The sequence below is a fragment of the Phodopus roborovskii genome, unplaced genomic scaffold (assembly GCF_943737965.1).
Source record: "Phodopus roborovskii unplaced genomic scaffold, PHOROB, whole genome shotgun sequence".
In the NCBI taxonomy this organism is placed as follows: Eukaryota; Metazoa; Chordata; class Mammalia; order Rodentia; family Cricetidae; genus Phodopus; species Phodopus roborovskii.
In genome coordinates this window covers 5,752,703-5,778,295 of record NW_026126585.1, presented here as the reverse complement: position 1 = coordinate 5,778,295, position 25,593 = coordinate 5,752,703, and the positions used below count along the sequence as shown (strand labels likewise).

At 47.1% G+C, this 25,593-nt stretch overlaps 1 protein-coding gene across 1 annotated transcript in view; it reads left to right on the top strand.

Annotated features, from left to right (window-relative positions):
• Nucleotides 1-20,636, top strand: part of Cfap221 (cilia and flagella associated protein 221) — a 68,970-nt gene extending 48,334 nt beyond the window's left edge. The window contains exons 16-24 of the mRNA XM_051203980.1: nt 2,027-2,154; nt 5,149-5,229; nt 6,597-6,704; nt 7,009-7,140; nt 8,201-8,359; nt 10,268-10,359; nt 13,693-13,785; nt 18,408-18,503; nt 20,393-20,636. Of these exons, the coding sequence (XP_051059937.1) occupies nt 2,027-2,154; nt 5,149-5,229; nt 6,597-6,704; nt 7,009-7,140; nt 8,201-8,359; nt 10,268-10,359; nt 13,693-13,785; nt 18,408-18,503; nt 20,393-20,501 (998 nt within the window). The 3' untranslated portion in view covers nt 20,502-20,636. The remainder of the gene's footprint in view (nt 1-2,026; nt 2,155-5,148; nt 5,230-6,596; nt 6,705-7,008; nt 7,141-8,200; nt 8,360-10,267; nt 10,360-13,692; nt 13,786-18,407; nt 18,504-20,392) is intronic.
• Nucleotides 20,637-25,593: the final 4,957 nt, after the last annotated feature.

Here is a 25,593-nt window from a genome sequence, read left to right as displayed (position 1 = left end):
GAGCTGGCTGCCCAGCCTAGTCTACCTGGCAAGTTGCAGGCTGTCTCTTAAGAGCAAGGTGGACTGCACCTGAGGAACAACAGTTGAGGTTGTCTATGGCCTCCACATGCAGATGCCCACACGCTACATACTTGCACATACTTGTGTACCATATGAACGTAGACATGCACATCTTGCTGGAGAGGGAGGAAGGTTAAAGGGGAGAGAAAGAGATCCATTCATTCAGAGCTCTCTGATCCACAAGCTGCTTCCAAGAACCCAAAGGCCAAGAACCCAGCCTGTGGTTTCCACGAAAGGCCAAAGGCAGCTGTGGCATCCCACACCCCCCCCCCAAGCCCTCCTCTGTCACACCCCACCTCCCCAAGCAGCAACAACCCCCCACCAAGACTACCTCCAGTCCCTCCCCCAGATACTCTGCAGCATTTTAATTGCTCGTTTATTCCTCCTATAGTATTTTATTTTTAACACTGAAGTTTCTAACAAGGAAAGTGTTTTTAACAAACAGTTAACGTCACCTGAAAACCCCACATCGTTATTTATAAAAGCTCTCAACTTTCTCTTGGTTAAATTCATCAGGGATATTTTAAGGAAGAATTGGTCCTGGGGACTGGAGAGGTGGCTCAGCTTGCTGCTCTTGCAGAGGCCCAGAGTTTGTTCCCAGCACCCACATCAGGCAACTCACAACCACCTGTAACTCTAACTCAGGGAGTCTGACACCCTCTTGTGGTGTCTCTGGGGATGGCACTCACGCACAAACTCATAATTAAAAATAACAAAAATCTTTTAAAAATAAAATCAGATTTTAAGAGAACTGCAATGTAATGAGCTCAATGAAATAAGCAATGTAAAACAAATGTGAGCCGAGTGTGGTGCTGCACACCTTTAATCCCAGCACTCCGGAGGCAGAGGCATGTGGAGGCCTGAGTTGGAGCCCAACCTGGTCAACAGATCAAGTTCCAGGATAGCCAGGGCTACACAGGGAAACTCTGTCTCAAAAAATAAAATCATAAATAAATAAAATAAAAACAAAGGGAGAGAGTACCAACACATTGCTCAGTACAGCATTTGCCTAATATCCATGGAGTCTGAATTTCATTCCTAGTGCCCCTAAACCTAGCTTGATGACACACACCTGTAATCGCAGCATTTGGGAAGTGGAGGCAGCAGGATCCTTAGCTACATAGTAAGTTCAAGGCCAGGATGGGCTGTATGAGACCCTGTCTCAAAAGGAGAGGGGGGGGGGAAAGAAGGAATGACTACAAGGAAACTAATCATGTACATGCATATTACTCAATATATGCTTGAGTATACATAAATCTGAATATTCTTTCAAAGTCTACACAAGCGTGTATTAATTATCCATAACAATTATTTTCAGTATGACATTTTTATACATTTTTATGTCTTTTAATCGTAACTCATTCCACGGTCATCTTTTTCTCCTTCCTTCCCCTCCTTTCTAACTAATCCCTATTCTGCCTTAGTGTGTATGTGTGTGTGTGTGTGTCTGCCTGTGTGTACACAGTGTATTGTGTGTGTATGTGTGTGTTCTGTGTGTGTACATGTGAGAGAGTGGTGTGTGCTGTGTGTGGCGTATGTGGGTGTATGGGTGTGGTATGTTTGTGTGTGCAGTATATGTTTTATGTATGTGTGTGCATGCATCAGTGTGGGGGTGTTGTATGTGCATGCATGTGTGTGTGATGTGTATGTTGTGTGCAGGGTGTGTGTATGTGGAATGTTATGTGCCTGTGTGTGTATAATATGTAGTGTGTGTGTGAGTTTGGCTTTTTGTGTGTGTTGCATGTGTTATGAGGTGTGTGTGTGTGTGTGTGTGTGTGTGTGTGTGTTTGGTGACCCAATACATTTAACTGTAAACAGGAGCATGACATTTCAGTCACCATACCACTGAGAAAAAATAAACACGAATGCTCTGCTGCAAATGGCATTTGCTACGTACACAGCTAAAGATGCTGGTTTCACATAGAAATACCTCACAAATTCCCTAAAAATGTTTGTCTTTTCCTAGCTGAGAATCCCTACCGATCCATGCTGGCCCGAATGAGTCAGGATGAATACCCCTGGCGCTTCTCACTACAGCCAGAGGATGTGCTGCCCTTTGCCTTTCCATCGGACTCTCAGAGCTACAATGAGTTGGTGGGTGTCAACAATGAGTTGGGGAGCAGACAGCCAATCCCTCCACCTCCTCTGAGAGGCTCTGAATGGGACTTGTACCTCAGGAATTATGAGCAGTAGGAAGTGAACATCCACTGCCATCTGCCCCATGCCTACTGTATCCTTGGGTACCATCTTCCCCATACCAACTGTATCCAAGGGCACCATCTTCCCCATGCCTACTGTATCCTTGGGTACCATCTTCCCCATACCAACTGTATCCAAGGGCACCATCTTCCCCATGCCTACTGTATCCTTGGGTACCATCTTCCCCATACCTATGTCCAAGGGTATCATCTGCTCCATGCCTACTGTATGCATGGGTACCACCTGTCCCATGCCTGCTGTATCCATGGGTACCATCTGCCCCATGCCTACTATATCCATAGGAACCATCTTCCCAATACCTACTGTGTCCATGGGCACCATCTTTCCCATACCTACTGTATCTATGGGTACCATCTGTCCCATGCCCACTGTATCTATGAGTACCATATGTCCCATGCCCACTGTATCCATGGGTACCATCTGCCCCATGCCCACTGTATCTATGAGTACCATATGTCCCATGCCCACTGTGTCCATGGATACCATCTGTCCCATGCCCACTGTATCCATGGGTATGATCTGCCCCATGCCCACTGTATCCATGGGTACCATCTTCCCATGCCTACTGTATCCATAGGTACCATCTGCCCCATGCCCACTGTATCCCGATGGGTACCATCTGCCCCATGCCCACTGTATCCATGGATACCATCTGTTCCATGCCTATTGTATCCAAGGGTACCTGGAGGAGCTTCCCAGTAACTTGAGCTGATTTCCAATTAAAGCCCAGCATGGGAATTGGACCTGAGAGAAGACAAGAAAATAGGAACAGAATCCCTCAAATGAGCCTTCTGGCCTGGCAAATGGAAGGCTAAGATAACTAAGCAGCTCTTAGGTCAGGGCCCTATCTGCTAAAGATAGCATGTAGACCCAAAACAAGACATTCCATCAGGCTTGAAATCCCACCTCTCCACCCCCTCCATCTCTCTCTTGAAGTATGGCAATGCCTCCTCTTCCTTTATAGGCATGGTGGCTCATTATAAAATAATAATAATAATTAATAATAGTTAATTGGTCTGGAAATATACCTCAGTTAAGCACAAAGACACGAATTTGATCTCCAGAACCTAGGTTTAAAAAAAAATCTAGCCATGCGTGGTATGATGTATAATCTCAGTGCTGGGGAGACAGAAACAGGCAGGTCTTTGGGGCTCAGTGGTCAGCCAGGGTAGCTGAACTGTGAGTTCCAGGTATAGGGGAAGATCTTGCATCAAAAATCAAAGCAGAGAGCTGGAGAGGTAGCTCAGCAGTTAAGAGTACCGGCTGCTCTTCCAGAAGATTCAAGTTTGGTTCCCAGTACCCATATGACAGCTCTGGAGTTAAACTGCCTTTAACTCCAGCTCTGAGGAATCCGATGTCCTTCTGGAGACTCAGAGAGCACCCACACATTGATGTCACAGACACACACAGTAAAGTTAAACATAAACCTTTTCAAAAGTATAAGCTAATTTTGAGGAACAATATAGCCAGGGTGTGTGCAAATGTACCTGTATCTGCACATAAATGAACCTGAATACATATCAGCACACACATACACACATAATAATAATAAATAATAGCAATAATAATAACAGTTAATTAACCCTTACATGTCACTTACCACAGGTCATGTCTTAAGGGTTTTGGGTACTAGGCTCGATCAATTCTAAGATGCCCATTTTTTAAAGAAGATTCAGCAAATTTGAAATTGAGACATCTCTTTAAAAGGATGGCGTGTGAGCAATCCACCACATTGGGGTATGCTGGGCTTAGTTGGACAAGGTAAAGAAGGATGCTTGACACTTATTGGGGGTTGGGATGTAGCAGGCCCTGTCCCAGGATCCCTGGGTGTCTGAGGCAGGTGGCTGTGCAGGGAGATCTCTGGGGACCAGCACCCACAGATGACCAGCATGGAGGTGGGGCCTGGCTAGAAAAGTGGGACCCCAGTACTTCTTGGCAGAGGACTCAGCTGAGCCCATTAGGAGCTCTGAAGATCCCACAGGTTGAGGAAGCCGACCTTTGAAATTTGACTTCAAACTTTCCTAGGAGCTAGACCAGAAGGTTGTGAGGTTGAGGTGCTCCCTCAGACAAGCTGCCTCCTGAGGAGGGTTGACCTCACCAGTTGCTAACTCCCAAGGGTTCGTGAGCTAAGTCCTTCAAGCCTGAGGGGCCTGTGGAGCCGATAGAATGAATGAATATACACTGAGAGAAGATCTATTAGATATGACCCAGGTAATCCAACAGCAGCTATTTTATACTAGAGGAGCTGAGAACCTGGTAACTGCTTGACCCACAGGTTGTATGCATCAGTAGTCCCAACCTGCCACTGAAGATCTAGAGGATTCCTGGAGAGCCACTGGTCCTCAGTCCACAAAGGAAACACAAAAAAAAAGAAAGCTGAATTCTGATTTCAGCAAAGGAATGCAGCAGCAGCAGCAACAGAGTAGATGAGGTTGTGGGTGAGATGCCCAGGCAATGAGGCAAAAAAAAAAATCAAAGCTTTCCCCTCAGACTCCCTGTCTGGCTGATGCTGGATGGAGCAGAACTTCCCACTTCAAATAACCTGATCAAGAAAACCCCTTGTAGATGGGCCCGGCAGCTTATCTTTTAGTCGATTCCAGATCCAGTCAAGTTGACAACCAGGATTAACCATCGCAGAAGGACATGTTCAGCCTCCGTGACAGTCCCTAAGATTCCCACACACAGGGAGAGATGGGGGAGGGCTGCCTTTGCGCCCACAGCACAGCTCAGATAGCAACTGTGGCCACAGGAAGAGCTGTTTTGAGCATAGGACTTGCAGGTGACGTTTCAATACACAATGGAAACACTGTTTCTGCTCACAGATTTCTGTCTGTCCTTTTATGTTTTTCTTTTCTTTTCTCCGTGTAGGCTCTTGATGGCCTTGGACTAGTCGTAATTAAACCTTCTGATGTTCAAATCAAGCACAAGTACCCCTACTTTACTTTAAAGGTAAGGCCTGCATATAACATAAATTATTCTGGTTGCTATAGCTATCGTCGTCCATCACCGATCTACCTGTCCATCTATCATCTATCTGTCACCGAGAAGTCATACATGTCAATGCACTTGTGGGGAAAATCAGGGAACAACTTTTGGGGGTTGTTTTTCTCCTTCTACAGTGAGTGGCATAGAAACTGAGCCCTGGTCATTAGTCCTGATGGCAAGCATCCTGACACACTGAGCCATCTTGCTGGCCCTCGGGTTTCTCACAAAGCAAGCAAAATAGATTTAAATTTGAATTGCATTATTTTGTTAGTATTACTCAGTTATAGCTTATATAGAATTGTATTTTCTCTATTATCTGATGGTGTGTTGAGTACACCTCAAGGCCTTTTCCTCCAATGTGAATATGGGACTGGTTCTTTCCTATGGGTACAGTATATATTATGCCCCTGGGAAACAATGACTCTTCATCTGTTAGAAACCTCAGGACACAAGTTAGTCAGCCTTTATTTTCTTGTGCTTTCCTTTTGGTTTTATTTTTAGGGGGGGATTATTTTGTTTTTGAGACAGGGTTTCTCTGTGTGGCCCTGGTTTCCTGTAACTTAGACGGTAGACCATGCTGGCCTCGAAATCTGAAATCCGTCTGCCTTTGCCTCCTGAGTGCTGGGATTAAATGCACACACCACCACTGCCTGGCTAGCCAGCCTTTCTTGAACTGTAGGGTCACCTGTGCTTTTGAAAGTGAAACTATGTTTACGGATATCTCCAGCAAAGCCCCCTGGCATGAAAAAATAATTTAAATACTGACATGTCCCAAGACTCAGAATGACTAGCGCTGTTAGGCCGCTGTTGTTGAGACACTAATCCTACCAAACAGTAATGGGTTCTTACGGGCCTTTTTTTTTAAAGGAACTACAAATGTCTATTCGCCCTAGACAGGGCACTGATGCCAGACCAAAGAAATCACTTCCCCCAGCTTAGTTTAATGACTCAGCATGTCTATTGGGAATACTTACAGGTGCATGGGTGAGGGGATTCATACAGGAACACGGATGACTCAAAGGCAACTGCACCACCAAAATCCTACATTGTCATGGGTAGAGACTCTCAAAGGTGCATCTCTGAAGCACCCTGAACAAATTTCAGGCAGCTCAGCTAATCAGAGCTCTTCCCAGCAATTGTTCATCTTGGAGAGGAACTTTCTTGTGAATCTTGTAAGTTTCAGGAACTTCTTGAGACTTCTGAGTTTCACGTCCTACCTACCTGAGCCTCAGTGTGGCTTCCTCCAAGAAGAAATGTCTCCATTTGAAGGAAGTAGCTGTACAAAGCAGGTTTTAAAGTGTCACAAATCTGCTGTCTTCTTTCATTTTTAGGTCCCTCAGTTATACAAAATTAAAGGGTATCAAGCATTTTCTGTCAACAAGTCCTCAACGAACTACAAACTTCAGAAGCTTGCTCGACCCCTGAAACAAGGTGCTGAGGTAATTCATCCGCAACTTCAAAAACTGCCCTTGTCCCCCATGTCCTGCCATTGAGAATGGCAGGTCATCGAGCTGGAGGGGTGGCTAAGCGATTAAGAGCAGTGTTGCTCTTGAAGAGAACTCAGGTCCAATTCCCACCGTGCATGTGATGGCTCGCAGCTATCTATAACCTCAGTTCCACGGAATACAACAGGCATGCACATGGTGCACATACATGCAGGCAAACATTCATGCACATAAAGTAAGATGAGTAACTCTGTAAGAAGAAAGTAAGACTAGCAAATCACTCTTGGTCTTTACACAGGATGAAGTCACCACCATCATAGCTCTACCCAAGCAGGACACCACACAGCTCTCGGCCAAGCCCTCCATCTTGAGTATGAAGGCACCTGAGGGCTTGGCCATGACTATGGAGTATGACCCGCTATATATCTTCGTAAGTACCAGTTGGCAGATGCCTGTGTTCTCTGTCCCTTTATTTCAGCAATTACCCTATGAAAAACAGAAACATGAGTTTGAAAATGTGTTTTCCTTTTTCTGTTTTAGTTATTTTAATTAATTTTTTCTTTACTAAATACTTATGTTTACTTTTGTTATTTATTTGTGTGTATGCCCGGGAGTGGGGACAGGAAAGGGTATCAGATCCCTTGGAGTTGGAATTGCAGTGTTTGTGAGCCATCCAACATGAATGCTGGGATTTGAACTCCAGGCTTCATGATAAAGGAAGAAGCACTTTTAACCCCTGAGCCTTTTTTTCCAGCCCCATTTCTTAAAAACAGTGTCTCATAGCCATAATGACCTCAAACTCCCTGTGCAGCCAAGAATGACCTTGAACTTCTAACCTCCTGCCTCTATGTCCCAAGTACTGGGGTTGCTCGTATACAGCACGGAATCCATTTTTGTGTGGTGCTGGGGATTGAACCTCAGGCAAGTACTCTGCTAACAGCTACATCCCCAGCCCTGATGTTTTCTCTTTGGCATTTCAAGCCAGCTGAGCACTGATCACCCTCTGCCTTTTGATTCTAGATGATATGATATGGCAAACTGCTTTAGCTCCGTACACCCTGACTTCCTTACTGTGGTGACTGGGAGCCAAAACAAACTCTTCTCCCCTAAGCTGCTTTTGTTGGAGACTAAGGCAGACCCGGGAATGGATCTGCTCTTTAAACCCAGTTTTCTTATTTAGTAATCCCCTCGTTGATCATGGCTAGAAGCCGTTTCAAACTGTGATTCCAGTGACATTTTCGTCCTCGTGAGGCCAGCAAATCTAAACAGCATCTACTGAAACCCTTAAGCCAGAAAATGCACACATGAAGATGGTGATGTTGGAAAGACAGGCCAACCTGAAGCTCTGCTCCTGTGCCCAGTTTGCTAAGAGTTGACACGCATCCCCGTTGTTAGTGCTCTGAAACCACAGAGAGCGTTGCTGACGCCTGTCCCAACCCTGGTATGGAGATGGGTAAACACCATCAATCTGGTCTCCCTCTTGTCCACAGAATCCCAACCCAGGCCTGTTTGCCGTGAAGCATCCTCTGACCTATGCAGAAACTCTGATAGATTACCATCTGTGCACTCACCCCAAGTACAAGTTCACCCAAGAGGCCCACATCGGGTCCAGCATCCCTGTCACCCAGAAGCAGTTTCTCCATCATACGGTAATGTCAGCACCAGGCTCTCATGGCAGGGCTGGCCTTGGACTGTGGGGAAGGATAGGGGGCAGGGTGAGAGGGCACCAGCAGGGACTGAAAAAAGAAGTCTGAGCTAGCAAGGTGGCTCCGTGGGTAAAGGGGCTTGCCACCAAGTCTGATGAACAGAGTTCAATCCCTGGGACCCACATGGTGGAAGGAGACAAAGCAGGCTTGTGCTTGTTGCCCTCTGACAACTTGTGCACACACATACCGACACAAACACACAAAGCACACACAAGCAGGCACACACATTCACACTCATGAATGCATACATGTGCAAATAAACACACGCACACACATACACATACATGTGTACATACACAAATGTTCCAAACAAAGAGATGCCATCTGAACAACAATAAAAGAGAACTTGTAGCCTTAGCCTTGGACCACGAATGGCAACCACAGTCCTCACTCTGCCAGCTATGAGGGAGACAGGGCTATACTCGGTACCATCACTGTCCATCTATCCGCCTCCTGTGGTCTGCTGCCCTTTTACTGACACCCTCACTCATTTTGACTTAAAGGAGGAAAAGTTACTCATTAACATTTCAACTATATGAAATTAGTTATGTGGTACTATGACTCTGGGCTCTGGCTTCCCCTTAACTCTGGGCCCTCTGAGTATACAAATATCAACTATTTCCCAGTGTCAGAGCTCACTCAATCTACCACTTCTAGAACATTCCCGTGCCCTACCTAACTCTTACGTGACTGCAGCCCCCATCTCATCTCCACCACGATTCACCACTGCCACAATGTCCAGGCTGCCATAGGGAATTTCTGACCCAGCTTGAAACGCCTCAGTGAGTCAGGGGACTGTGGAGATGGCTAAGTCCCCACAGCGCGAGGACCTGAGTTCAGTTCTCTGGTCCCCATATAAATCCTGGTGTGGTGGCACAGACATGTAATCCTAGCACCAGGGATATGTAGACAGGTGGATCCCTGGAGGTTATTGGCTAGCCAGTTTAGGTGAAACTGCAAACTCCAGGTTTCATGAGAGATGGTATTGACTGAGGAAAGACATTGGCCTCTGACATCACACACACACACACACACACACACACACACACACACACACTCAGTATCTATTCATTGCCTACAGAGTAGCTCTACTGGCCTGGCCCTTGGGTCCCTTAGTCACCTGCCTGCCTGCCTGCCTGCCTGCCTCTCCGGTCACAGGTACCATCGTTACCATGTTCCCTGCACTTAGCTGAATGGCTGGAGACCTAATAGTTTCATCGTGGTGCCACTGTGTCCCACCACACTGTCCTCCCTGCCTGAGTGCTACCCATCCTCTTGGAATGTTGCATTAGCATCACTTTCACAGCCGCCCACACCGACTAGAAGATGGCATCTGCCCTCAGCCACCACCACACGCCCTGTACCGGAACAACTGTCTTCGCTTTAGACTCAGTCAAGCTTAATGAGATGATACATTTGGACCTAACCTTTTGGAGCTTAGAAACAGTCAGCTGACTGAACTGAGGGCTCTCGAAGGCGTTTTCCCACCGTGCCAATTACTTTTCTTGGTCCTCTAACAAAACGTGGTAAAAAGCAACTTAAGGAAGCGAGGCACGGTGGCAGGAGCGTGCCGCCCGCAGGACATCCAGTCAGGAAGCAGAGAGAGCCAGATGCCTGGGCGTGGCTCACTCTCTCCTCTTTGTTCAGTCTGGGACCTGCAGCCCAGGGGATGGCACCGCCCACAGTTAGGATGGCTCTCCCCACTTCAGTTAATCAGTGTTTAAAAACCCTCAGGGGCACCCCCCCCCCAGAGGTGTGTCCCTTGGGTGACTCCAGATGCTGTCAGGTTAACAGTCACATTAACTCTCACGGCCACCTAACACTTTCTCTTCACACCGGCTTTCATCACAGGATATAATTCCTGGGATCATGAACTGGAAGAGGTTCCAGCCCCTGATCTTCTCCTCCTTGTCTGACCCCTCTAGAGTGGAAACCCCTCAGAGGTAAGCTGGGAAACTGATGGTCTCCTGGATGTTTGCACTGTAGATCACAGAGGCGGAGGGACCAGGTGTCAAAGGTCGGCAGCGACAAATCACACTTTCAAATTGTACTTTCAAAACACGAGGGAGGGCTTGCTTGCCAAGGAGCTACGATGGTGGATAGCTGAGTTTCATAGTTTGAATGTATCTTAATCAAGACACACTTTTTAGCTGGGCGGTGGTGGTGCACGCCTTTAATCCCAGCGCGCGCGGGAGGCAGAGGCAGGTGGATCTCTGTGTGTGTGAGGCCAGCCTGATCTGTACAGTGAGTTCCAGGACAGCCAGGGCTATGTAGAGAAGCCATGTCTTGTAAAAACCAAAAACTAAGCAAAAACAAAAACAAAATACAAGACAAAAAAAAACCCACACATTTTTTAAAAAGTAATGCAATGCTAGCTAATTGGCAGCACAGATAAGAGAACTAACTGATCATATAATTCTGCTGAATACTCATGGTCTATTTTTTCTTTTTGAAGAATATTTCTTCTTAAAATATTCACGGTGCATGTATGCTGGAGAGAGAGAGACCTATATGCAGATACACATGTTCATGGGTACACATGCTTAGGGAGGCCAGAAACTGTAATCCCCTTTTCTTCCTCCTCCTCCTTCTTCAATTTTCCACCAGCACCTGGAGATAGCTCCTGTGTCTGCCTCTTCCACTCTGGGATTGCAGGTGTTTGCCCAAACCCAGTTTTCTTAAGTGTGTTCTGGGCTAGAACTCAGGTTTCTTGGGATCCGATTCAGGTCTGCAAGCTTGCACAGCAAACACTTTCCTGAGTCATTCCCCCAAGCTCTCAGGCAGTATCTTCCTCAGGGTTTATGACAGCAACCTTACTGGGTTGTCACAAATGGCTGATCCCTCTGGCGCTTGCTTGCTTTTGCTAACTTCTTTCCACTGAGCTCACGAAACTGTTCACTCTCTCATCACTAGATGGCAGGATCAGCCCCCTAAACCAACTCAGTTTGCGGGAAGACAGGCATGCTTTCGATCTGACCCATCGTTTGATTTCTGTTGCTGTGATAAACACAGAGACAAAAAGCAGTTCAGGGAACAGAGGGTGTGTTTGGCTCACAGTCCCAGGCTACAGTCTGTCATCTCGGAGAAGAAGTCAGGGCAGAAACTTGAGCATCACTTCCCTCCGCAGAGACAGAATCCTTGCTTGCCTGTCCTCAGCTAGCTTTCCCCTCTTACACAGTTCAGGACCTGCTGCCTACGGAATGATGCCACCCATAATGGGCTGTGTCTTTCTACTTCAGTTAGGAAGAACTCCTCCCATACATACACAGACAGGCATGCTCACAGACAAACCTGATAAAGCTAGGGCATAACTCAGTAGTAAAGTTCTTGCCTAGCATCCTTACAACTACAGTGGGGGGAAAATGACACATGTCATCAGTAAACTAGACTCCCGCTGCATCTGGGTTGTGTTTGGACTCCAATGTACCCACTTCTAACAGAATGGATCCCAAGTATTAAAAATTAGCCAATTTGTTTCAAAAAGCAGTGTCCTTGGAAACATCTCCCAAGGCTATTCTTTTAGTGGGAAGTCAGGAGTCAGGAGGGGGTCATCTTGGACCCAAATGCATTAAACATAAAATCCATTTCAATGAAAACCTCCTGCCATGACTTTTTGCCATGAGCTTCCGTACCTGAATGCTCTGTCGGGCCAGTTTGTTTCAACATAAACTGCCATTGCATAATAACTCAAAAAATCAGGAGCAGGGCCTGGGTGGGGGCGCAGCTCAGCAGATAGTGTGTGTGTAGCATACACAACACCTTGGGCTCCCAACCCAGCAGTGTAGAAACGGGACCAGGTGATACACATCTGTAATCTCAGCACTGGGAGGCTGAGGCAAGTGAGTCAGGAGTTCTAAGTCATCCTCCACTATATAGTGAGTTCAAGGCCAGCCTGGGCTACATGAGACCCTGTCTCAAAAGAAAAAAAAAATCTTTATTTTACTATTATACTGGTTGCTGGATCGAAGGTCCTGTTTCTGACAGCAGTTACAAATAACAATAGTAATTCTTTTTCTAAAGTCTGCATTAATCCACTCAGGCTGCTATAAAAAAAAATGCTAGAGTCTGTAGGTTATAAACAGCATATGCATTTCTCATAAGTCAAGGCACCGGGCAGATTTTGTGTCTAGTGAGGGCTTACTTCCTGGTTCACTTCCCGGTTTTTACCTATTTCATGTGTATGTGTGCATGGGTACACGTGCACTCAGGCCACGTCTGTCCTCTCTTCCCACTCGTGGCACCAGGCTTGGTGGCAGAAGCTGTGTTGCTTGCCCGTATCCACATGTGGACGAGGAGCTAGCTGGTACGCTGGTACTCCTTACTCCTTTTCTTGTCCTTTTTTTTTTTTTAAGACAGGATTTCTCTGTGTACCAGCCCTGGCTGTCCTGGAACTCTCTCTGTAGACCAGGCTGGCCTTGAAACCACAGAGAAATCCACCTGCTTCTGCCTCTTGAGTGCTGTGATTAAAGGCATGTCCCACCGCTGCCTGGCTCTTATGAGCCAACCACCCCCCCCCCAAGGTTCTGTCTCCACATCAACACATTCAGAATGCCATCTCACCAGCCTGAAGGAGGGGAAACTGCCATTGGGATGTAAAATTAAACAAATGAGTAGTTTTTAAAAGGAAGGAAATACGGACAACACCCTGATCTTTAATGTGGAAGAAGACAGAAGACACCTGAGATCAAATGCTGGCCTCACATGAATGTGTACACTTTGCATATTGCACCTACACGCATAGCAAGGCTAGCCCGATCAGTGAGCTCTGGGTTCAGTGAGAGACCCTGTCTGAATGTGTAAGGTAGAGGATGGTAAAAGAAGACACCTAAAGGCAGCCTGTGAGCTCTACATGCATACAAATTTACATGTGCCCACACATGCAAACATGAATATATATATATATATATATATGCACACCACCCACACTTACTATGATATACATACACACACATATACGTGTGTGTGTGTGTGTGTGTGTGTGTGTGTGTGTGTGTGTGTGTGTATTCTAGGGGCTGGGGATGTTGCTCAGTCAGTCGAGTACATGCACAAAACCCTGGGTTCCATCCCCAACACAATGTAAACCAGGCATAGTGCCATGCCACATACCCACAACACCAGAACTTAAGAGGTAGAGGCCCAAAGGTCCTAAGTTCAAGGCCATCCTCCGCTAAGTGCCGAGTCTGAGGCTTCTGCGGCATCTGTGAGACCCTGTGTCACACAAGGGCCAGTGAGTGCCGATGCATGAGTGGTTCTCACTGCTGGTGTCATTCCCACAGAAGTGACTGGTACAGCACCGTCTTGCTGCCTATCGATGTCCCTGCCCCACTAGACGCCTTACCAGAGGAAGACAGGTTGGAAACTACGGAGAGGTATTTTCCTAACTTTATCTTTGTGGCTGTGGGTGTGTGTGGCGTGGTTTTCCATATGAGGGACTGCAGAAGCTCACACGGTAAGACCCATACCCAACTGTGCCATCAGGACATGAGACAGAGCAGACTGTCCCAAATGTCTAAGATGTGAAGGGCAGGGAGGAGGGCTAGTCAGTCACATACTTGCCACACAAGCGTGAAGACCAGCTGCAGATACTCAGCATATGCACAATAAAGCCAGACACGGGGCAGGAGAGGTGGCTCAGAGGTGAAGGGAGCTGGCTGCTCTCGCAGAGGACCCAGGTTTGATTCCCAGCACCGGCATGACAGCTCACGACTGCCTGTAAATCCAGTTCTGGGGGAATCCAAAACCTTCTTCTGGCCTCTGTTGGCCTCAGGGACATACATGGTACACATCACACATGCAAGAAATCACTCATAACTTTAAAAAAAATCCAGCAGTAGTAGCTGGTAGCATCCATCTGTAACCCCAGGCTGAGGCTGAGGTAATGAAGGCCAGCAGGTCCTTTATGCTTACAAGGCAGCCAGCCTGGATGAATCAGGGCACTCCAGGTGCAGTGAAGGAGCCTGGAGAGAGAGAGAGAGAGAGAGAGAGAGAGAGAGAGAGAGAGAGAGAGAGAGAGAGAGAGAGAGAACAGTACAGTAAGACACCAGACACTGACCTCTAAACCATCAGTACACACAGCCAGCCACCTGCACCATGGGGACAAATATCACACAAGCTCACACACACAAGAAATACAAGCTAGAAGCAAGGCACCGGCACCTCCCATTACTAATTGGCATCTAACGTGTGTCCTTAAATCTAGTTAGCGACCCCAGCAGCCGACATGAGAACAGGAGATGTGAGCCAAGCAGGGCAGGGCTCAGGCTCAGGGCCCAGAGCATCTTCCGTACTGCGGACCCCTTGGTGTGACACCCGAACGCCTGGGGCATGTGTGCTTCAGCTGTGCCACCTGGCCACTCTGCAAACGCTGCTCCACCATGCTCGACACTTTCTCCACGTGTGCGTGCATGCCTGCATGTGCACATGCATGTGGAGGCCGGAGGCCAACCTCCGATATTTTCCTAGTATGTTTGTTGTTGTTTGGAACAGGATCTCTCACTGGCCTGGAGCTTGCCAGTTGTGCCAGGCTGGCTAGCTTGCAAGCCCAAGAACCTTCCTGACTCCATCTCCCCAGTGCTGGGATCATAACATGCACAGCTCTTTATCAGCTGAGCCGTCCCCGGCCCCCATTTTAACTCTTAGTCAACTCAAACTTTCCTGTTCGAAATTGTACCGTAAGTTACAGTGAAGCAAAGAAATCCTGACAGTCCCCATTAATGACCATCCATCATCAGTGCCAGAGACCAGGGACCATGCCAGCCTGTCTGCTGAGCACAGAAAATGGTTTATCCTTGCCAGGCAGTGCAGTAACTCATACCCAATACGTACGCAAAGATAGTGACTCGTATTATATTGGTAGTTTCAGCACATTTCCATGCAAAAATAATCAATTAGTGAAATCCTAAATATCCAAGGCACATAGCCAATTCCTCTGACACCTGCCCACGTGCTCTGAGAGTTGGCAATACTTGGCTATGCATACTTGGAAGCAAGATCTGCACAGGAAGATTGAAAGACCGACCCAAAGCACTGCACAAGGCCCTTTCTTTTTAACTGGTGTGTGTGTATGTGTGTGTGTGTGTGTGTGTGTGTGTGTGTGTGTGTGTTCCAGGTGTTCATGAGGCAGTCAGAGGACAACTTGCAGGACTCAGTTCTCTCCCTCCACCACGTGGGTCCCAGGGATCAAACATGGATGGCCAGGCTTGGCGGCAAACACCTTTACCTGCTGAGCCATCTCTCCAACCCGTGTAGAAGACCCTTTCTTGGGTGTGCTGCAGGCATGGTAGGATGGTCCCTGTTTGCTTCAGGCTTACAAAGAATCATATCTGGCACTGACCACTAATGGAGACTGCAGACCGAAGCAGAAACAACCCTCCTTCATTCATCACAGGTGTGCACGCTGCTGTGACTCAGTTTCCTCGTCTTCAAATCGGTACCCACTTCATGGGAGTGGAGTATCAGAATCAAGCTGAGGAGGAAGCTAGTGATCAAAATATAACATTTCCCAAGCATTAACTGTATATCCATGCATGGCCCACACTGAGATCTCATTGGTATGCCTCTCTTGGCAATGAAGGAGCTAATAATAATTATTATTATTATTATCATTATTATTATTATTGAATAATGTTTACAGAATCACAGGTGTAGTAAATACTCCCAACAGCTTTTTGCAGTTTTTAAGGATATTTCATAGGGGAGGAGAGGTATGTTCACATGTCAGGGATGCACAGGAGTGCATAGGTGTATGTGTACATGTGTGTGCAGGCATGTGGAGACCAGAGGTCAACCTGAAGTGTGGTGCCTGGATCACTATCAACCTTGTTTTTTCAGACAGGGTCTCTCACTGAACTTGGAACTCTCAAGTAGACTAGGCTGGACGCCAGCTAGGTCCAACCATCCTCTTGCCTCTGCCTCCCTGGCACCGGAATAAGAAACTCTGGCAGCATGCACAGCTTCTCGGCTGGGTGCAGAGGATGGACTTCAGGTCCGCATGCCTTCCTGGAAAGCACTTTCCCAACTCAGCATCTCCCCAGATCTCAAGGATACTTCCCCTAACAGGAAGCTGCCAGGCACCTCTCTTTATGTATGGTGGCTAGATAAAGATAGGGCTTCCGTGTGTAAGTCCAAGTCCTGCCTTTACTGCTCTTGGAAGCATTTCACTTTGATGGGGTAGAAATGGGTGTTTTCCAACATGGCCTTTCCTCCTACAAACACTGAATATTTGAAACCAGAGGCTAAATTTCCCAGCCTCCTCTGCAGCCTCCACACCCTGCACTTGTCTAGGCCTCTGCAAATGGGACTCTGCAGACTGCGTTAATTGAGGTACAACCCTAACTGTGGGTGGCATCTTTCAATGGGCTGGAGTCCCAGGTTGAATAAAAGGAGGGAGCAAGCTGAGCACCATCGTTCACTTCCCCTGCATCCTGAGTGCTGATGCGACATGACCATCTCCTCAAGCTCCTGCCATGCACAGCACCTGCCCCTCCATGATGGACTGTACCCTTGAGCTGCCTTAGCTGCTTTTGACAGGTATTTTGTCATAAAAATGCATGCATTAGGCACTAATAAAGCCCTTTTGTGCCACGTGGCAAAGCAGAGTAGTTATAACTGAGGCCCACGACCCACCAAGTCTCCGATGAGAACATCTGCCGCTCTCGTGCCAACCAGAGTCCCCCCAGAACTGTGGCAAAACGTTCGACAAGAGCACCTTCAAAGAGGAAGGGTTTGCTCTGGCTCACAGCTTCCCCGGTCCAGAAAGCCGAGAGAAGAGAAACGGGAAATGTCTGGGGATTGCACATCCTTCATAGGCGTGGCACCTGTGATCAGCCTCGTCTAGCCAGCCCCCACCACCCATGAGTGCCCTCAAGATAGGAGTCATCAATGGATTAACCCATTGATTACGTCAGAGCCCCTTATGAAGCAGCACTTCAAAAAGCCCACCTCTGAATTCCGCGGCATTGGGAGCCAAGCCCTCGGCGCGAGACTTCATAGTCAAGCATGAAACCCACACTATAACAAAAGCAACTGAAAGATGCAAATGAGCTGGATTAGACTGGGGCAATAGGTCCGTGGGTAAAGAGAGGGTCACACAAGCATGATGGCCTGAGTCCGGCTCCCCGGAAGCTGGGCTCAGTAGTACATGTCAGAAATCGTAGCATCCCTGACAAAATACCCTTGAAAACTGCAAGAAGCTTTTGTAGAGCCACGTGGTTGGGAATGAGGATTGATCACACTGGTGATTCTGCAAACATTTGCCCCGTTATCGGCTTCCTTATCTCCTAGTTAGGGACGGACTCTCATTGGACAGGGTGATAATAGGGGATAGGGAAGGAGGGGGGAATTGGTGAAAAGTCAAGAGGAATTACTCCTGAGTGGGGAGAGGCTACCAGCGGTGCACAGGGGTGGCAGAAGGCAGGGGAGATGGGGGAAAGAATCCCAGAACACGCTCTGCTCTAAAATGTCATAGTGGCACTTAACACAGTATATGTTGATTTTTTTCAAAATAAATAAATAGATAAATAAATAAAAATTTCAAAAGAAGTACACTGTTTGATTTCCCAGCAGCTGTGACTTTCTGGTTATCTGTGGCTTTAATTCTATTTCCATCCCATTGTGTCCAGAGAACATCACTGAATGAATCCAGTCTTTTGAAATCATTTGGGCTTTGTTACAGTGGAGACGCGGCCCATCTGATCAATGTTCCAGGTGCACTTGAAAGGAGCCTGAAATCTGTGACCCCTTTTTAAAAACAGCTTTTTCTTCCCTGGCTATAAATACCTCCCTCCCTCCTCCCCCGAGAGCAAGCATCGTTGGCTGGAGGAGGCAGTGTGTCTGTCCTCTGCTTTTCTGCACATAGACTCAGCGGAAGGTAGCTGCAGCTACCACTAGAAAGCACCGGAACACACGGTTCCCACATGATATGCATTGCATCCTATTTTCATGCTGAGAAAGAACATTCCACATTCCCACTCAATGTCTTATTCTTTTCCAGAGATCTCTGTGAGCAGAGTATAGAAATCATGCTGACTCCAGAAATGATCCAAGTGGAATTCCCCATGGTCGACCTCAAGGAAGCCAAGAAGGAGAAGTAAGTGGGTGGGGTTTTTGTTTTGTTTTGTTTTGTTTTTTGTTTGTTTAATTTTTTTTTTTTTTTTTTTTTGGCCTGGAATTAGATTTGTCCTTGCTGAAGGTCAGAACTGTCAGAATGTCTGACTCCCAGTATCTCCAGCTTTCAAGGACGCGCCTCTCCAATGCTTCAGATATTTACGTGTGTTCGCATTTATACACAATCATCTCCTTCAAATGCTTCCGCCAGTAAGCCTGTAAATTGAATCCACAGGACTAGAGAGATGGTTCCCTGGTTAAGAATGCATACTGCTCTCCCAGAGAACCTGAGTTCGATTCCCAGCACTATCATTAGCTCAAAACTGCCTGTAACTCCAGCTCCTGGAGATCCAGTACCTTCTTCTGGCCCTGTGGGCACTGTGTTCATGTGCATAAACCCATACACATAATTAAAAAAAAATAACAGTAAATATTTTTGAAACTTAAATCCAGATATGGGGAGGATATCCATCCATAAGTATGTGCTCAGCAATGGTGAGAACCTGAATTTGATCCCCCGGAACCTAGGGTTTGTCTTCCTTTATTCTTTAAAGAAGCAAATTGGCTGTGGTGGGACATGCCTTTAATCCCAGTACTTGAGAGGTAGAGGATCTCTGTGAGTTCAAAGCCACCCTGACCGACATAGTGAATAACAGAACAGCCAGGGCTACATAGAGAGACCTATCTCAAAAAAATAAAAAAAGTAAGGCATGATAGTATGTGCCTGTGATCTCAGCACCGAGAAAGAGACAGGGTCTTGCTGGTCAGCTTACCTGAATGAGTGAGCTCAGGGTTCAGTGAGAGACCCTGTCTCAAAAAATAAGACAAAGAGTCCCCAAAGAAGACACCCAATGTAAGCCTCTCTCCCTCCCTCCCTTCCTCTCTCTCTCCCTCACACATCCACATTCACATCCACAAGGATTCAAACCCAGCTCTTGCTGCCTGCGCGTTGACATGGTACCTTGTAGAATCTGTGTACCTGGTTTCTCACCTCACCTTCAAGATGGTACAGAGTGACAGGGATGGCCAGAATGAGAGGCGGAGACTGTAGGAAAGGTAGCTGAGACCCAGGTCCAGTTTGAGTCACTTAGGGGAGGAAGGTTCTCACTGGTTACTAAGTTACAAATGTAATCAAAACCTTCCTTCAGTATTAAAGCATAACTTCCAATCTTCATGGGACATCAGGGTGATCTGAGTTTTTTTTTTCTCTCTTATTTTACATATCGATCCCAGTCCCCTCTCCCTCCCTCCCTCTCTCTGTCCCTCCCTTCCTCCCATTCTCCCTGACCACCCTCCCATCCCATCCCCCCCCCCACTCCACAGGGAGAGTGGTGCCTTCCAGGAGGAGTCAACAAAATCTGTCAAGTCATTTGGAGTAGGGACTAGGCCCTCTTGAGTGTGTGTGTTTTTTTTTTTAAGTTTATTTACTTGGTATGTGTCAGTGTATGTCTCTCTCTCTCTCTCTCTCTGTGTGTGTCTGTATGTGTGTGTGTGTGTGCGTGTGGTGTTGATTCTCTCCTTCCATGATGTGGGTCCTAGGAATCACATTCTTATCTCAAAGCAGAGCAGGCAGCAAGTGCTTTTACCCACTGAGTCGTCTCTCCAGTTTCTAAATTCTATTAAAGAACATTTATTGGTTGAATTTGTGTGCGTGCATGTGAACTGTGTATGGCCAGCATGTGCCATGGTAAGCAGACAGTGGGGGCCAGAGGGCACGTGTCTCTCTCTTCCACCATGTGGGTCCCAGGGATGGAACTCAGGTCATCAGCCTTAGGGCCATTGCCTTTACCTCCGGAGCCATCTAGCTGTTTTAGTAAGGTAGATGTTTTAGTAAGTGGCTTTGCGTATCTTTGTTGTGTTTCCAATATCCAGGGATGTCAAGGACCCAGCCCAGCCACCAGAGAAGGTGGGGGAGAAGGTGCTGGAGGAGATGAAGACTCTTCGGAGCAAAGCTCTCAACCCATACTTGATTATAGAATGAAAACGACTGTTGTATCAACTCTTCAACTCCCAGGGTCACTGAGGTCCTCTGAGTCCATTTACATTCAAGCTATTTTGGGAATTAAATTTTTTAGAGACAGGAATTGAAATGTGGGTGCCTTGTTTTTAAACTGTGATTTTTTTCTTTCTGAAAATAAAAGCATGTCATTGTTATGATGGCAACCCTGAGAGATTGTCAGTGTAAGACTGTGCTGAGCAAGTCAAGAGTCACCACAGCAAGGGACTAAGGGCCAGGGCCTGGGAAGATGGCTCAGTCAGTAAAGACCTTGGCTTGCAAGCATGAAGGCCTGGGATTTACCCCAAGAGCCATGGGAAATGCTGTGTATAATGGCACACTCTTCTAAGCCCAATGTCGGTGGGCAAGCGGTTGAGGAGTGGGGAAGATTTCTGGGGCTCAATGGCCAGCTGAGACAGGGTTTCTCTGTGTAACAGCCCTGGCTGTCCTGGAACTCACTGTGTAGACCTGGCTGGCTTTGTCCTGGAATTAAAGGAGTGTGTCCTGCTAGAGAGACCCTGTCTTAAAAAACAATGTGTACAACATCCTGAGGAATTACAGCTGAGGTTGGCTTCTGGCCTCCACACACACACTTATATATCATATGCACCCAGATTTCTCTCTCTCTCTTTCTCTCTCTTTCTCTCTCTCTCACACACATACACACATATATATGCACCCAGATTTTTCTCTCTCTTATGCGAGTGTGCACGTGCACGCGTGCACGCGCGCGCACGCACACACACACACACACACACACACACACACTGATTCTAGGACTCACCCCTTTGGCCATGACAGCAACTGACTGCCGGGAAGCCACAAGAGACCACCAGTGCTCAGGATCCCTCCAGCTGCTGGTCATCTGCAGGGCAGCCCCTCATTTCTCATCCCGTGGGACAGGCAGCCTGTTCATCTGAATCTGTTTGGCAGAGAACGCTGGCTTCTGCTGTGTTGAGGATGTGGCTCGGCTGGTGGAGTGTTTGCTGAGCATGTGTGAAGCCCAAGGTCCACCCCAGCACTGCATAAAGTGGGCCCTGCATTTCAGATTTAACACTGTGTCATTCAGCCGCTCCCAGTCATCAGTCCCTAACCCTCTGGCTGACTCTAATGCATCCCCTCCCCCTCTCTCCCAAGTGCCCAGCATTGTATTCATAACCGTATTAGCAATTTTTTTTCATTGCTGTGACAAAAGCAACTGAAGGCAGGAAGAGCTTGTTTTGGATGATGGGGCCAGGGTACAGTCATCATGGTGGCTGGAGGGTGAGGTTGTTGGTTGTATGGCATCCACAGTCAGGAAGCAGAGAGAGATGAACGGCGGTGCTCAGCTCGTTTCTCCTTTTTATTCAATCCCAGACCTCAGCCCATGGGATGGTGACTCTCACACTTAGTGTGCATCTTTCCACCTCTGTTAGCCCAGTCTGGAAACTCACTCGTGGACAGCTTTGAGTTGTGTGTACCTGGAGATTCTGGATCCCACCAAGTGGAGGAAGATCAAGATTACCATCACAGGTTCAGGCTTTGTTACATGAACTTGAATGTGTTCATATGCCAGTGCGTGTATGTGTCTGACTCAGTTTCCCCACCTATAAGCAAGCACCAATTTATGTTATTTTACTCCCAGCTTTTGCAGACCTTCCTAAGGCTACCTACCACCCCTTGGAATGGTTGCATTGACTGTTTCGGGGAACCTGGGCCCTCTAGTGGATGTTATAAAAAATACATCTCTTGACTTGAAGGCTGTAACCTCAGTTCAGCTAAGAACCCAGTTACCAATACCAGGACTCCAGAAAAGAAAAGCTAAGGTCCAGACCAGTGTTGCTCATGTTAAGCCTGTGTTCGTAGTTGATTCCAGGATCCCTGCTGCTCAAGAGACACAGACACTCTTCTGACTGAACACCTGTGGGTCTGTAGCCTTCTCAGGTGAATTCCTGAGACTAGCAGGCACCTTGGAGGCTGTAGGATATCGCGGTTTAATAAGGATCAGGATAAACAATTAGGCCGAACAGATGTTTATTCAGGGAGAAATAACTCACAACATAGACAGGTGAACACCAGCAGGTTCCTGCTTCCAAGAATGCCTCCGGAAGGTAGACCTCAGGCATGATGGGGCTAGATATTAAGGAGATATACCCCTCCTCTTAACCTCCCCATCATCTAATCACACATTAGCAAGAGTCCTTCCTCCTCCCCGGGGTATGAAACACCCCATGCCCTTTCCCAAAGCTTTACAAAAGGCTTCTTGACTCCCCTGGGAAATCCAAAATCCCTTCCTCACTCTCTCTTGTGATCTCAAGAAATAATCTGCCCCAGCGTGCACTGTTGAATTCAGGACCTCATAGTTCCCAAGACTCGGAAGCTAAAGACCAAAGATCTGGAGGGTAACCGCTCTCAAGGACTTTCAGTTGATGAAGCATTTTCTACACAATGTTGCAGAACTTGGTGATCACTGCCTGTTACCCCCCCTCCCCAACAAACCAGGTTTGGCCACAGTCAACAGAAAATCAGCTCTCTCCTCAAAGGAATAAAATACAGATTATTCTGGAGCCAAAATCCTGTGTCCGTGGCCTGGGAACACAGATGTTGATCTCCCCAAATACCACACCATATATGAGTCTTTTCTTCCAGATAAAGTCTCTGAAGGGTCTTCCTCCCTTAACTTAGGATTGGTGGCTGATTGACCCACAAGTACTGAAGGATGCTGGGAGAAACTGACAGCCAAGGCCTTTGATATGTTAAGCAGATGCCTCAGCCATTTGTCCTGGGTTTGAAATTGAACAGGAACTCTGTCTCTTTGTCCAAGGTAGTTGACCTTGTGGGGAAGGTCAAGGGAGGTTCTGGACGGGGAAGGTGGTTCAGGGCTTCCTCCATCTTGTATTGTTGCTGAGGCCATTGTGGCTTTAACTAGAATTTGATCTCCTTGATGGAAAACCGTGGGGAAAATTACCAACTCTATTCTAGGAACCCAAGTTCAAGATGCCCCAGCTAACTTAGCATCTTTTCAACTGCCTGCTTGTGCAAACCTCTTCCCGAAGCTGCCAATCAAGATACCAGAATGTGACTTTTGCCTTTAAAAACCTCTTATCCTGAGCAACACTACAGTTGGGTCCTATACGACCAGAGTGTAATCCCAGCTGGCTGTAATAAAGACTTTCAAGGGGCTATGAATGGTGTCTGAGTGGTCATCTCTGGTGGGCTCCTAGTAACCGTTTCTGGAGGGTTATGGTTGGTTCCCAGGAAACTGGAACCCACCTTAAGAGATCTGCTTCTCTTCTAAATACAAATTTATCTTTGGGTTTGCTTACCTGATAATAGTTCTGTTTACTATTAGGGAGTATCTATCATATGTGACCCCCAAGTTTGTATTTGCATTAATTAAACAAAATCAACCTTGGGTCAGGAGCGGCAGCCAGCACTAGTTGACAAAAAGCAATCAAAGAGAATCAGAGAGCATCTGGAAGTCGGATGGAGAGGCACACAGGAAGTAGGAGGGAGGGACGGGAGGGACTTTGAGTGTGGCAGGTTTTTTGGTGTTTTGTTGGGTTTGGGTTTTTTGGTTTTTTTTTTTTTTTTTTTGTTTTTGGTTTTTGGTTTTTGGTTTTTTGGTTTTGTTTGTTTGGTGGGTTGGTTTTTTGGTTTTTGTTTGCTTTTTGTTTCTGTGGTTTGGCTGAGCAGAAGGATATTGCCTTTATGAGCTGCAACCTCTTGAGCTAACAGGTTTTCACCCCAGCCTCTCACTCCCGAATCCTATTGATAGCAAGAAGGCTAGAGATTTAGTTAAAACTGTATCTGGCAACAGCAGGCAGATAGGGCTGGGTATAAATGTCCTTCCTGCTGGGTCACTGCCCTGCCAGAGAAGCTGCCAGTAACTATGGACATGAAATTGCTGGCTGAAGCAGCGGTAGGTTCAGATGCAGCCACTGTGCCAGCAGAAAAGCAACAGTTCACTATGGCACAGTCCTTCTGTCTAACAGTGTCACTAGCACTGTCATGGAGGGGGGAGTGGGAAAGCGCTTTGGACCTAACACTGAGGAACTACATCTGAGGTTGACCAAGTTCGTGCACACACAAAAGCACAGAGCAAGAAGCCCGCCAGGGTGGAGCTGGGCTATGCCCAACCATGAGCTGCCCTGGATGCAGCCAGGACAGCTACATCCTCTTTCTGAAAAGGAGCTTAACTCTAAAGGACTTCATTACGCCTTGGGCTTGGCCAAGGCGGTGACCGGGAGGTTTGTCTGATGATAGTCTCCAAAATCGGCTCACTTCCTTTAAATACCCGGCAGGAAGTTTGTTAAAAACCATTTGTGAAAAGACTGTAGAGGAAATGATGCAGAAGCAAGACCCCAGGGGCTTTGAAGCCAGCTGGCAGGTAGAGTACTCATCCTGCAAGTGTGAGGTCCAGTTCAGGTTCCCAGAACCCATATCAAAACCTGGTAGTCATGCCAGCCTGCCTGTAACCCATTACATGACAGATAGAGACGGCGCTACTCAGAACAAGCTGGCCCGCAAGACTTCCAGACTGGCACACTCTAGATTCAGTGACAGAGGAAGACACATACATGGACATCAGCCTTAATCCTCGGCATGCAAGCATGCATGCACACATGCACATATACATATTCACAAACATAAGCATGCATATGCATGTGCGCACACCACACACAAACACAAAACATACAAAAATGATAAGAAGTAAACCTTGAGATGCACACAGAAAGTAATTAGAGGACCCTACCCACAGTAACAAACAATGCATATCTTACATGGAGTGATAGACCAGCCTGCCTCCATCAAGGGCGTGAAAGCCATCTTATAGTAAAGACAAACTAGGTTCCTTCCTGTTTAGGGTAAAAGCTGTTTCTCGAAGATAGGGCTATGCTCCATCTGTAACCTTAACTATAAATGTTTCTGTACTGCCTGTTCTGTACTACCATGCCTATGTTTCAGAGGGCTCGTATGACCAATTGTTATGACTATCTGGCCTTATAACCATGTCTTTGTTTCAGGGCGCTGTTATGACTAACTTGCTATGCTTATGTTCTGCTTCTGTAGCCCCACCTACTTGCCTGCCAAATCC